The 11907-nt window shown below is 47.2% G+C and overlaps 1 protein-coding gene across 4 annotated transcripts in view; it reads left to right on the forward strand.

Annotated features, from left to right (window-relative positions):
• Positions 1 to 11011, forward strand: part of LOC130283793 (uncharacterized) — a 16961-nt gene extending 5950 nt beyond the window's left edge. For all 4 annotated transcript variants that reach the window (XM_056533274.1, XM_056533275.1, XM_056533276.1 and 1 more), the window contains 3 exons: positions 122 to 5547; positions 5684 to 5991; positions 10894 to 11011. In XM_056533274.1, coding sequence (XP_056389249.1) covers positions 122 to 5547; positions 5684 to 5991; positions 10894 to 10966 — 5807 coding nt within the window. In that variant the 3' untranslated portion in view covers positions 10967 to 11011. The remainder of the gene's footprint in view (positions 1 to 121; positions 5548 to 5683; positions 5992 to 10893) is intronic.
• The last annotated feature ends 896 nt before the right edge of the window (positions 11012 to 11907 follow it).

The raw sequence follows: 11907 nt of genomic DNA on the forward strand, positions 1-11907 counted from the left end.
CAATATACTGTATCTGTCTCTGGGAATTCTGGGTAATAACCAAAATGGCTGCCAATATGGCCACCCAGCTTTCTAAATATCTTTATAAATTGTTCTCATGTGTTCTCATCCCCAACCTTAGATGTTGAGAACCGAGCACAGGAGACAGAGGCCAGACATCGGAAGGAGAGCGTAGACAGAAGACTTCATGACCTTCATCATACTATTAGTGACAACATTGAAACCTTTAGTCACCATCAAGTAACAACGGAGAAGCACAAAGACAAAAGCCATAGAAAAGTCCCCACAGATGATCTAAAGCCAAGAAAACCAGAAGGCATAGATGAAATTGCTTGCAGTGTTACGAGGGAAGTCCTTCATGAAGCAGTCAACACGGTCATCAATGAAGAGGTGTCCAAGATGAACCAAGAAGCCCTGGTATATGAAGAATCTACAAGGATCAAGATTGAACAGGAATCTTCCATCTTGAGGCTTGAAGATTTGTTGACCGACCTAGAACCAGAGAAACCTCAAAAACATCAAGTTCCACCTACCAGTAGTCGAGTTCTAAAGAGCAACCTGAATCTAGCAATCCAAGACGTCTCAGAAGAAGCTTCGATATGTTACGTAACAGTAACATCTGAAAACATTGACCAGGAATCTCCAGGAGATCTTCTAGATCCTCCAGTCATCATGGAATTTGACGACTTGGATGTACCAGAAATGAAAAACCAACATAAGAAGTTGGTGACTCCAGCTAGTGAGGCAGACAGGTCTCCTTGTGATCAAGGGGAAGAAGCCAGGAAGACATGGGAACATCTCCAGGAGACAGCTGTCCGTCTAGCCATGCAATGCGATTTAGTCCAAGATGATGATCATGAATGTAAGACCTTTGGATCTGGAGAGAACGCAAAAACCTCCCACATAGATGAGATACATTTAAGCAGACCCGATGAACAAGGACATAGAGGAGAATGTCTAGAAAATAAATCACATGACCCAAAGGAAATTAAAGAACTTCACCCAGAAGAAAATAAACTATCAGATGAGGTTAGTGGTCCTTCAGAAGACAATCGATATGATGAACAAGATCAGAAAGTGGAGAAGATGAGAAAAAGAGTTCGCTTCTCCCCCAGTACAGAAGAACGAGACCAGATGTGTGGACTTACATCAGAACTTATAGGTTATGTAAAGGTTGATGTTGTACAAGAGGGGGTGCTGGAGCCAGCCACTGAATGCAGTGATCATCTACTGAACTTATACACTAGACCAGAACCGAAGGATGAAGAAGACGATGTTGGATTCTTAAGTGGCAACCAAGATATTGAGCCATCAATAACAGATTCAACCACTGAGGAGAACCAGGTGAATCAATTACATGCAAGATGTACTGTATGGTATGACGAGCCCCTCGAAATGACTGCAGAAGAAAAGATGTGTGAATACATAGGAGACATGATCAGCCAGAGCATAGCTTTGGGCTTCGAAGAAACCATCATGGCAATCTCTGATAAGAAGTCACTGGAGGAACTTTCCTCTGATGCTCCTTCTATTGAAAAAATGCAAGACAGTAAAGAGGAATCAACTGGAAACTCAGTGTCCATTTTAGGTGATATCATAGTTCCTTCAAGAATGGACTTTGATGAGGAGTATCATCATGGAGAAGGTACTTGGCCTTTTGAATTTTATAGTTCCTTAGAGAAAAGTCCTGGGGTTGTATCATATGGATCAAATTTTGTAGAGCAAGAAAGAACAGTATCTTTAGAAGTCCTGAGTCAGTCAAGTGAAGCAATGAAGGTGGATCTTGTGCTAAATAAGGACACAGAGTTCCTGAAACAAAAGGTCCTTGGAGAAGATGATGGTGACGATACTGATGGTAAGGAAGAACTGCTTGGACTGGTTCATTACCCATCGAATGAGGAAACTAAAGAGTCAACTGAAGGAGGATTAAAATCAATGACTAATGAAGGACTAAGTGTGACTCAAGCTACAGAGTATACACCAGATGAAAGATACAACCAAACATCTGTCCAAGAGCCGGACACATCAATAACTGAGCTACTACAAGGTGACAGTCATGATCAATCTACTGAAATCATTGATATCGAATCGGAGAGATACCTCTCAAGTAACACATCAAATACTGATATAGTCCAAACAACAGAAGAACTGGCAGCAGAAGTCCACAATAATGGGGCTGTAGGGTCGGACCTTCCCATGACGATTGAAACTCAAGTAGAAGAAGAAGACCTAGCTGGTAAGGAATATGAAGACATAGAAGATTCAACAGAAGCTAAGCATAAAAACTTACAAAAACATGTGAGTGTAAAGGAGGAGCACCACATACAAGAAATAGAGGATTACACATGGTATAGGCAAGATAGTTATCCAAGGGATGGCTTTATAACTTACAGTAATAGCAATGAGAAGCCTGGATCTCAAGAAGATCAGAAGGAATTGTCTAAGCAGTTACCCTACAAGGACTCTGAAAGTGAAGTTATGTTTGAAGATCTGGAAGACTTAGAAGCAAAGGACAGTCATCAAGTTAGAGGCTCAGAAGAAGACTTATCCAAAGTCAGTCATCCATGTATTGTATCTGAGACCAAACCCAGAAACACAAGACTCTCTCCTGATCCAGAAGGTGCCTCAGGTTCAGATAATGAATCAGAAGGTATCTGTTCACATTCAAACACAGGATCTGACGTCTTAACAGAAATCCAGTCTGTGATCAATTCAAGTCTGTCAGAGCAGGACGTCTCTGGAGTGACCGGGAGATTGGAGGTTACACATGGTGCTGTCCCAAGTGGTAACATGGAAATGGAATATATAGAAGACAATTTTGAAGATGAGTTGAACTTCCAGGCGGACAATGTTGTGAGAGATTTCGATCTCCAGTCTACGCTTATACCAGATCACCTAGTGGATAAGATCTTAGGAGATTTAGCAGAAGATGGTCCAACATCTGTTACAATAAATAAAGCATCGGAACATCAATCTCTAGATAGTGGCAAGGAACTGGAGATTCCTTTGGACACTGGATCTTTTGCTGAAGACCACATTGATGCAATGTTGGAGCAAAGTTTTGAAGTTAACAACATCTCTGAACTACAGGGTAAAGGTGATCTCCTATCTGAGCTTCATTCCTGGGTGTCAATGAATCGTCCAGCAGAAGTCACCGAGGCTGAGAAGGAAATTTATTTGAACTTTAACGCTACCTTCGAAGAGACTTTAGAAAATAAGGAGGAAGACAGGAGAGCAGAAGATCAATCTTCCATTACTGTAGATGAATCATTAAGTGAACATTTGGGAGATAAGTCTTTAAATAGTGTAAAAGAATTAGAGATTCCATTAGATCCTGGATCTCCTCCTGAGGACAACACTGAAGAAATCAAAGCAGCCACCTCAGACCTTTATTCTGGAACTCATGAAGGAGCTGGTGATCTCTTACCCAACATGGACTCCTCAGCAAAAGTCACTAAAATTGTGTCTAATTTAGATGTGTCAGATAAAAGGGAGGAAGATGAGGGTCATTTCAGTGATGAAGACATTGTAGATAACTTGTCAGAAACAGTCATTGTAGAACAGCTGGAACACCCTAAAGAGGATGGCCCCAGTGTGAGACTCTCAGTAGAACCTAGATCCATTATAGAGCCTGAGCATACATATGAAGAACACCATAATTCCTCTATTGGTATCATGGACACTCAGGTCGAAGCTGCTGACTTCAAAAAGATTATAATTGATCCTACACGAGAAAATCACTGTGACTTAGACACCAAAGAGGAGAAGTCTTCAGAAAGTAAGGAAGGAGAAGAAAGTCAATCTTCTGATACGCTAGATGATGCATCTAGAAGACAATTTGGAGATCTTAAAATAAATGAGATTGGGATTTCTTTGGAAACTGGATCTCTCATCGAAGACATTGACATTCATTTTCTATCCTCTGTTACTGTAGATGAATCATTAAGTGAAGATTTGGGAGATACATCTTTAAATAGTTTCAGAGAAGTAGAGATTCCATTAGATCTTGGATCTTCTCCTGAAGGTAAAATTGAAGAAATCAAAGCAACCACCTTAGACCTTTATTCTGGAACTCATGAAGGAGCTGGTGATCTCTTACCCAACATGGACTCCTCAACAGAAGTCATTGAAATTGTGTCTACTTTAAATTTAGATGTGTCAGATAAAAGGGATAAAGATGGGGATCATTTCAGTGATGAAGCCATTGTAGGTAATAAGACAGTCTCTGTAAAACAACAGGAACACCCCGAAGAGAATGGTCCCAGTGTGAGACTTTCAGAGAAACCTGGATCCATTATAAAGCCTGAGCATACATATGAAGAACACCATTATTCCTCTCTTGGTATTATGGATAATCAGGTAAAAGTTTCTGACTTCAATAAAGACTTCAAAAAGACAGAAATTCATCCTTCACCAGAAACTCAATGTGACCTAGACACCACAGGGGAGAAGACTTCACAAAGTAAGGAAGAAGATGACGACAAAAGTCAAACTTCTGATGATGCATCTAGAAAACAATTTGGAAATCTTAAAGGCAGTGAGCTTGAAACTCCTTTGGAAACCGGATCTCTTTTTGAAGACATTAATGTAAGTTTGCTCTCCACCTCAGAACTTTTTCAGGGTGACGGTGATCTTCTCTCAGAAATCCACTCAGTCATGACAACAGGTCATCCAACAGACAATATTAACCTTGTCTCTTCTGGTGAAGAACACATATTGGATGCAAGTAAAGCAAGTGAAGTACTGGATGAATCAGCTGTAGATATTCAAGTAGATGTCCTTCAAGATGCTGTTATTCTAGACGAACAGGAGCAGATCATGGATAACTTCACAGTTATCACTTATTCGGAAGAATTTGGATCCAGTCTTATGCCCAGCAAAGAACTTGAGAAAAATCTATTTAGTTCTTCATGTCCAGTTTCCATTGAAGACTCTCCTGTTGTTCTTGATATTGCCAAAACTTCAGAAAAAAATTTGAATGTGCGACTACAAGATCAAGAGGTCCTGTCTGTGATCACTAGAGAATACACGGTGGAGGTCACAACAATTACGTCTACTGTCGAGCTAACTGCATCCGATGGAGCTGCCAGAGAAGACATTGTGCCAAAGGCTATGACAACAAGTGAAAATGAAGGCTCTGAGGAGACCACCCAGGAATTGTGCCCCTCACAACCTAGTGAGAACCAGGAGAAGAAAGTTCATGAGCAAGAGTCCTTCACAGCAATGTTGGCCGCTGGCCCACAAGTCATAGATATCACTGGTTGGGATATCAACAATTTCCCAAAAACAACCGACCATTTTGGTTCATCTGACATGGAGATCAGATACCCTCCAAGTATGGATCATACCAAACAAGAAGTAATGGAAGAACAAGCTCAGGAACAAAACAAGCACGTCATCACAATCCACACCGAAGAACCGTCAACATCACCAGATCAACCAACCCATATGGAATTGAGTGAAGATCAGGGCAAACCTTTAGAAAATCACAAAGCAACACTGAAGGAACCGAGCGTGGAAGAAGATGATGATGTTGACAACAACCTGGTAAGTGCCCGGAGCATTTATCTGCTTTCGCTACATGTTCACAGCATGCTGTAAAGTAAGGATGACATTGTATAGACAGATTCCCAACATGGAGTTCTTTAAATAATGCAGTTGTCTTATATCGTTTTGCCTTTAGCTCCCTCATAACACATTGGACGTCAGCGCCCAGAAGAGCCGTGTACAGCTACGTAGGAAAACCTCCATTCGCCGCAAGCAGGGACAGCGCCAAGTTACACCTGAGAGTGAACCCATGGAACCACCAGAGCCAGTCCCCAGACCACGGCCAATGGGAATGCCAATATTTCCTGGAAAAATTCCAATATTTGCAATGGCTCCCGCCATGATGTCTGAGGCACCACATCCTGAAGAAGAACAGAAGAAAGAGAAGCCTGCTGAGGAGGAGCTTCTTGTGAAGCCCAAGAAGGGGATACCAAGGCATGCTGGGTAAGGAGGCATTATAGATGCTTAGAAAGATCCATTCCAGGGGCCTCATAGATTGCTGTCACATAAGTAGTTCTCCCCCTTTTCTGGGAGGGAACCAAAGTTCATCCAGAGCTTCTGGGTTCATGGATTTAATCCTGGCACAGAACAAGTCCATGATAGACTTCTCTGCCTTTTCACTAAGATCAAGTGTAGTAATTTCCTGTTAGTTGGCGATGTGGAAGACTACCAAGGCAGAATGGGAAACCACACAGCGGGGCAGGTGTACCAGGGATGGCTGTATAGAAGCAGCAGTCATCCCTTATGAGACCTGTACTCTCTGGATCTGGCCCTTAGGTATGGGTAGAGTAAGAGCCGAAGTGCGAAAGTGTCCTGTGTGTGGTGACCCCAGGGTGCCGGAAATCACTTGGGAGTAGCGACCCCACTTGACTGATGGCACGCAGCACGCACTTTTTCTCTCACTCTTCTGGGCACTCACCCGTAGCATCCCGGCCTTCTGACTAGGATTGGGGATTTTTTATAGATCCGGTCGGATGTCTGTGCAGTACCACACTGCGCACATCCAATTATTTATTTTTGTCACTGTATCCATTGTCTTCTTTTGTGTGTCACTAGGATTGGTCAGGGTGCGGTAGCCCTTCTGGGTGTCCCTCCTGCCGGTCTAGGGGAGGTGTGTGGAATTTGTGAGCGGAATTTTCGCTTTTAAATTTCCGCCTGTGTCCATTAGGTTCCTCACCTCCATGCCATGCCCAAAGCACCTTTGCTTCGGCAAGGGCGCCAAACCGATTTTACTGGCTCCTTGGTGACAACTTGGTTTTTGCCCGGTTGTTCGCCAGGAGCACTTAGAGTAGTTCCGGTGAAAGGGGACATTGGGGGATATTTATCAAAACTTGTGTAGAGAGAGAGAGTGGTGCAGTTGCCCATAGCAACCAATCAGATCACTTCTTTCTTTTTTCAAAGGCCTTTTCAAAAATGAAAGAAGTGATCTGGTTGGTTGCTATGGGCAAGTCAGCAACTTTTCCTCTTGACAGGTCTTGATAAATCTCCCCCATCGTACCTGGAGCCTTGCAGGTGCCTTTTGGCCCGGAGGCGAAGGGTTTGGTTTATTCTGGGGCCTCTCTCCTTTCGGAGAAGGTCTTGCGATGGACCGCATACTCGTGCACTTTTTTTGTGTGAACACTTGCACTTTTTACTTGCACTTCAGTGACTAGAGAGCACGTACCTCGGCTCTTAAAGGAGATCTCCAGGATTAAAAAACGTATCCCCTATCCTAAAGATAGGGGATAAGTTTCAGATCGTGCGGGGTCTGACTGCCGGGACCCCCCCCCCCCCCCCCCCGATCTCCCATACGGGGCCCCGGCTCTCCGGCTAGGGAGTACGTGTCGACCACCTCATGAAGCGGTGGCCGACACACCCCCTCAATAAAGCGCTATGGCAGAGCTGGAGATTGTCAAAGGCAGCACTCCGGCTCTGCCATAGAGTTGTATTGAGGGGGCGTGTCAGCCGCCGCTTCATGTGTGTCACGATGCCGGCTGGCAGGAGGTGGATCCTCTGTGCCAGAGAGGGATAGCGAGGACCGTGCTAGTGGACCGGTTCTAAGACACTACAGGTTTTCACCAGAGCCCGCCGCAAAGCGGGATGGTCTTGCTGCGGCGGTAGTGACCAGGTCGTATCCACTAGCAACGGCTCACCTCTCTGGCTGCTGAAGATGCTGAAGATAGGCGCGGTACAAGGGAGTAGGCAGAAGCAAGGTCGGACGTAGCAGAAGGTCGGGGGCAGGCGGCAAGGATCGTAGTCAGGGGCAACGGCAGGAGGTCAGGAACACGGACTAGGAACAGACAAGGGAACGCTTTCACTAGGCACAAGTGCAACAAGATCCGGCAAGGAAGTGCAAGGGAAGTGAGGATATATAGGGAAGTGCACAGGTGGGAGCCAATAAAGCTAATGGGAAGATTGGGCCAGGCACCGTCATTGGTGCACTGGCCCTTTAAATTGCAGAGACCCGGCGCGCGCGCGCCCTAGGGAGCGGGGCCGCGCGCGCCGGGACAGGACCGAGGGAGAGCGAGTCAGGTACGGGGGCCGGGGTGCGCATCGCGAGCGGGCGCTATCCGCATCGCGAATCGCATCCCGGCTGAAGGCGGGACCGCAGCGCACCCGGTCAGTGGATCTGACCGGGGCGCTGCAACAACGAAGATGAGGCGAGCGCTCCGGGGAGGAACGGGGACCCGGAGCGCTCGGCGTAACAGTACCCCCCCCCTTGGGTCTCCCCCTCTTCTTGGGGCCAAAGAACCTGAGGAAAAAAAACTCAATTTTTCCGAGATGAGGTCCGATGCAAATTAGGAGGGGTTCTGTGTGGAAACGTACGAGACAGTCCAATCTTTTATTGTAAAAACAATAGATGTAGAGGGGTCTGGCGAGACTGGTCACAGGAACGTAGAACCTGTTGATGAGAGAGGCCAAAAAAAATTTTCCTGCAGATCCGGAATCCAAGAAGAGCAAAGTAGAGAAGGAGAAGGTAGAGGCAGATATCCGCACAGGCACAGTAAGGCGTGGAGAAGCAGAGTTGACATCAAGAACTGTGTCACCTTTGTGCGGAGTCAGCGTACGTCTTTCCAGGCGGGGAGGACGGATAGGACAATCCTTCAGGAAGTGTTCGGTACCGGCATAGTACAGGCAAAGATTCTCCATGCGGCGTCGTGTCCTCTCTTGAGGTGTCAAGCAAGACCGGTCAACTTGCATAGCCTCCGCGGCGGGAAGCACAGGAACAGATTGCAGAGGACCAGAGGAGAGAGGAGCCGGAGAGAAAAAACGCTTCGTGCGAACAAAGTCCATATCCAGGCGGAGCTCCAGACGCCATCCGGAAGAACGCATGTCAATGCGAGTGGCTAGATGAATGAGTTCATGTAGGTCAGCAGGAGTCTCTCGTGCGGCCAGAACATCTTTAATGTTGCTGGATAGGCCTTTTTTAAAGGTCGCGCAGAGAATCTCACTATTCCAGGACAACTCGTAAGCAAGAGCACGGAACTGAATGGCGTACTCGCCAACGGAAGAAACACCCTGGGCCAGGTTCAGCAGGGCAATCTCGGCTGAAGAAGCTCGGGCAGGTTCCTCAAAGACACTTCGAATTTCCGAGAAGAAGGAGTGTACAGAGGCAGTGACGGGGTCATTGCGGTCCCAGAGCGGTGCGGCCCATGACAGGGCTTTTCCAGACAGAAGGCAGAACACGAAAGCCACCTTAGACCTTTCAGTAGGAAACTGGTCCGACATCATCTCCAAGTGCTGGGAACATTGCGAAAGAAAGCCACGGCAATACTTAGAGTCCCCATTAAATTTGTCCGGCAAGGACAGGCGGAGGCTAGGAGTGGCCACTCGCTGCGGAGGAGGTGCAGGAGCTGGCGGAGGAGAAGATTGCTGGAGAAGTTGCGACTGAAGTTGGTGCGAAATGGTGGACATTTCCGACAGCTGACGGGTTAGAAGGGCGATCTGTCGGGCTTGCTGGGCGGCCACCGTGGTGAGGTCAGCGACAACTGGCAGAGGAACTTCAGCGGGATCCATGGCCGGATCTACTGTCACGATGCCGGCTGGCAGGAGGTGGATCCTCTGTGCCAGAGAGGGATAGCGAGGACCGTGCTAGTGGACCGGTTCTAAGACACTACAGGTTTTCACCAGAGCCCGCCGCAAAGCGGGATGGTCTTGCTGCGGCGGTAGTGACCAGGTCGTATCCACTAGCAACGGCTCACCTCTCTGGCTGCTGAAGATGCTGAAGATAGGCGCGGTACAAGGGAGTAGGCAGAAGCAAGGTCGGACGTAGCAGAAGGTCGGGGGCAGGCGGCAAGGATCGTAGTCAGGGGCAACGGCAGGAGGTCAGGAACACGGACTAGGAACAGACAAGGGAACGCTTTCACTAGGCACAAGTGCAACAAGATCCGGCAAGGAAGTGCAAGGGAAGTGAGGATATATAGGGAAGTGCACAGGTGGGAGCCAATAAAGCTAATGGGAAGATTGGGCCAGGCACCGTCATTGGTGCACTGGCCCTTTAAATTGCAGAGACCCGGCGCGCGCGCGCCCTAGGGAGCGGGGCCGCGCGCGCCGGGACAGGACCGAGGGAGAGCGAGTCAGGTACGGGGGCCGGGGTGCGCATCGCGAGCGGGCGCTATCCGCATCGCGAATCGCATCCCGGCTGAAGGCGGGACCGCAGCGCACCCGGTCAGTGGATCTGACCGGGGCGCTGCAACAACGAAGATGAGGCGAGCGCTCCGGGGAGGAACGGGGACCCGGAGCGCTCGGCGTAACAATGTGGTGGTCAACATGCCCCCTTCCCGCAGGCTGCCGGGGCCCGTACAAGAGATCATGGGGGGTCCCATTTTAAAGTGACCCCTCCCCCCTCAATACTTCTCGGAGGGGGGGGGGGGGTTTGCTAGTCCAGAATGGAGCAAATTACAATTTTACATTTTCCAATGGTCGGTGACAAACAACGAAAACTGTAACTTCTGAAATGACATCTGTAAAATTCCCTGCACGGCTTCCAGCAATGACTATGATCGGGGAAACCCTACTGGGATCTGACTGTGGCATAAACTCCACCATCCCCCCTCCCCTACCCCCCGACCAGTCAGGAGACCCTGTATAGCTTACATCAGTGGTTTCAAACTGTGGCCCTCTAGAAAGGTAAATCATGAAAGGTAAATCAAGGCTTCCCTTTTGCAAAACTTCAACTCCCAGCATGCCCGGACAGCCGTTGGCTGTCCGGGCATGCTGGGAGTTGATGTTTTGCAACATCTGGGAGGGCACACTTTGGGATTACTGGTTTCCATGATGATAAGATAATTGGAGTCATCATTGATAACACTAGATATGTTGTTCCATAACTTCTCACTAACCCTCTGCCCCTCTCGGTACGAACAGGTTCGGGATCCCGCATCCCCAGATGATGCAGGAGCTACAGGCCCGTATGAAGAAGAAGAAACCAAATGAGTGACCAGAGAGGGGGGGGAGGGATCGTATGAACAGACTTAATGTATTGTAAATAAGTGAATAATAAAGTTTGTCTATGAAATGTGAGACAAGATGGCGTCCATCACTGTGCGTGACCGGCAAATACCACATCAGGCAGGAAACACCCATGGGGACACAGTAGAGGGGGTTCTTAATCATACACCATGCTCAGTAACCCCATAACCTTACCAGTCATAGTCAATTGTTTCCTTAACCACAGAGCCCCTATATATATATATATATATATATATATATATATATATATATATATATTCTATATCAGTGCTTCATGCAGTGCCAACCAAAGAGCCTTGATGGCGGACTATCTATAGAGTACCTATAACAGTACCAGCACAAAAACCATGTGCAGTGACAACCACTCAAACACCATATAATACCTGGCCCATATGGATGTTTAACTATAGAGAACCTATATAGAGACCCCATACAAAGCCCCCATAGCAATGCCGGTCCTAGAGACCCCATACAGTGGTAACCATAGTCCCTCATATACTACCAACTACAAAACCCCCATAACAATGCTGGTCCTAGATACCCCATACAGTGCTCAACACTGAGCTCCCATACAACCATAGAACCTAATAGAGAACTAGCTACAAAGCTCCCATATCAGTGACCACCATACTGTGCCCCCCACAGAGCCATCTATATACTATTAACCACCAAACCCCCATATCAAAGGCAGCTCCAGAGACCATATACAGTGCCAACCAAAAGCCCCCATAATAGCGTCAACCAAAGAGTGTGCTCATATAGCACTAGCCACAGAGCCCCCACAATAGTGTCAGTCCCCGAGACCCCTCATATAGCACTGACCACAGAGGTCCCATATTAATGTCAGCTCTAGAGACCCTTAATATAGTGTAAACCACAGAGAGCCCCTATAATAGTGTCAGCCTTAGA

This window comes from Hyla sarda, chromosome 8 (genome assembly GCF_029499605.1).
Source record: "Hyla sarda isolate aHylSar1 chromosome 8, aHylSar1.hap1, whole genome shotgun sequence".
Lineage (NCBI taxonomy): Eukaryota > Metazoa > Chordata > Amphibia > Anura > Hylidae > Hyla > Hyla sarda.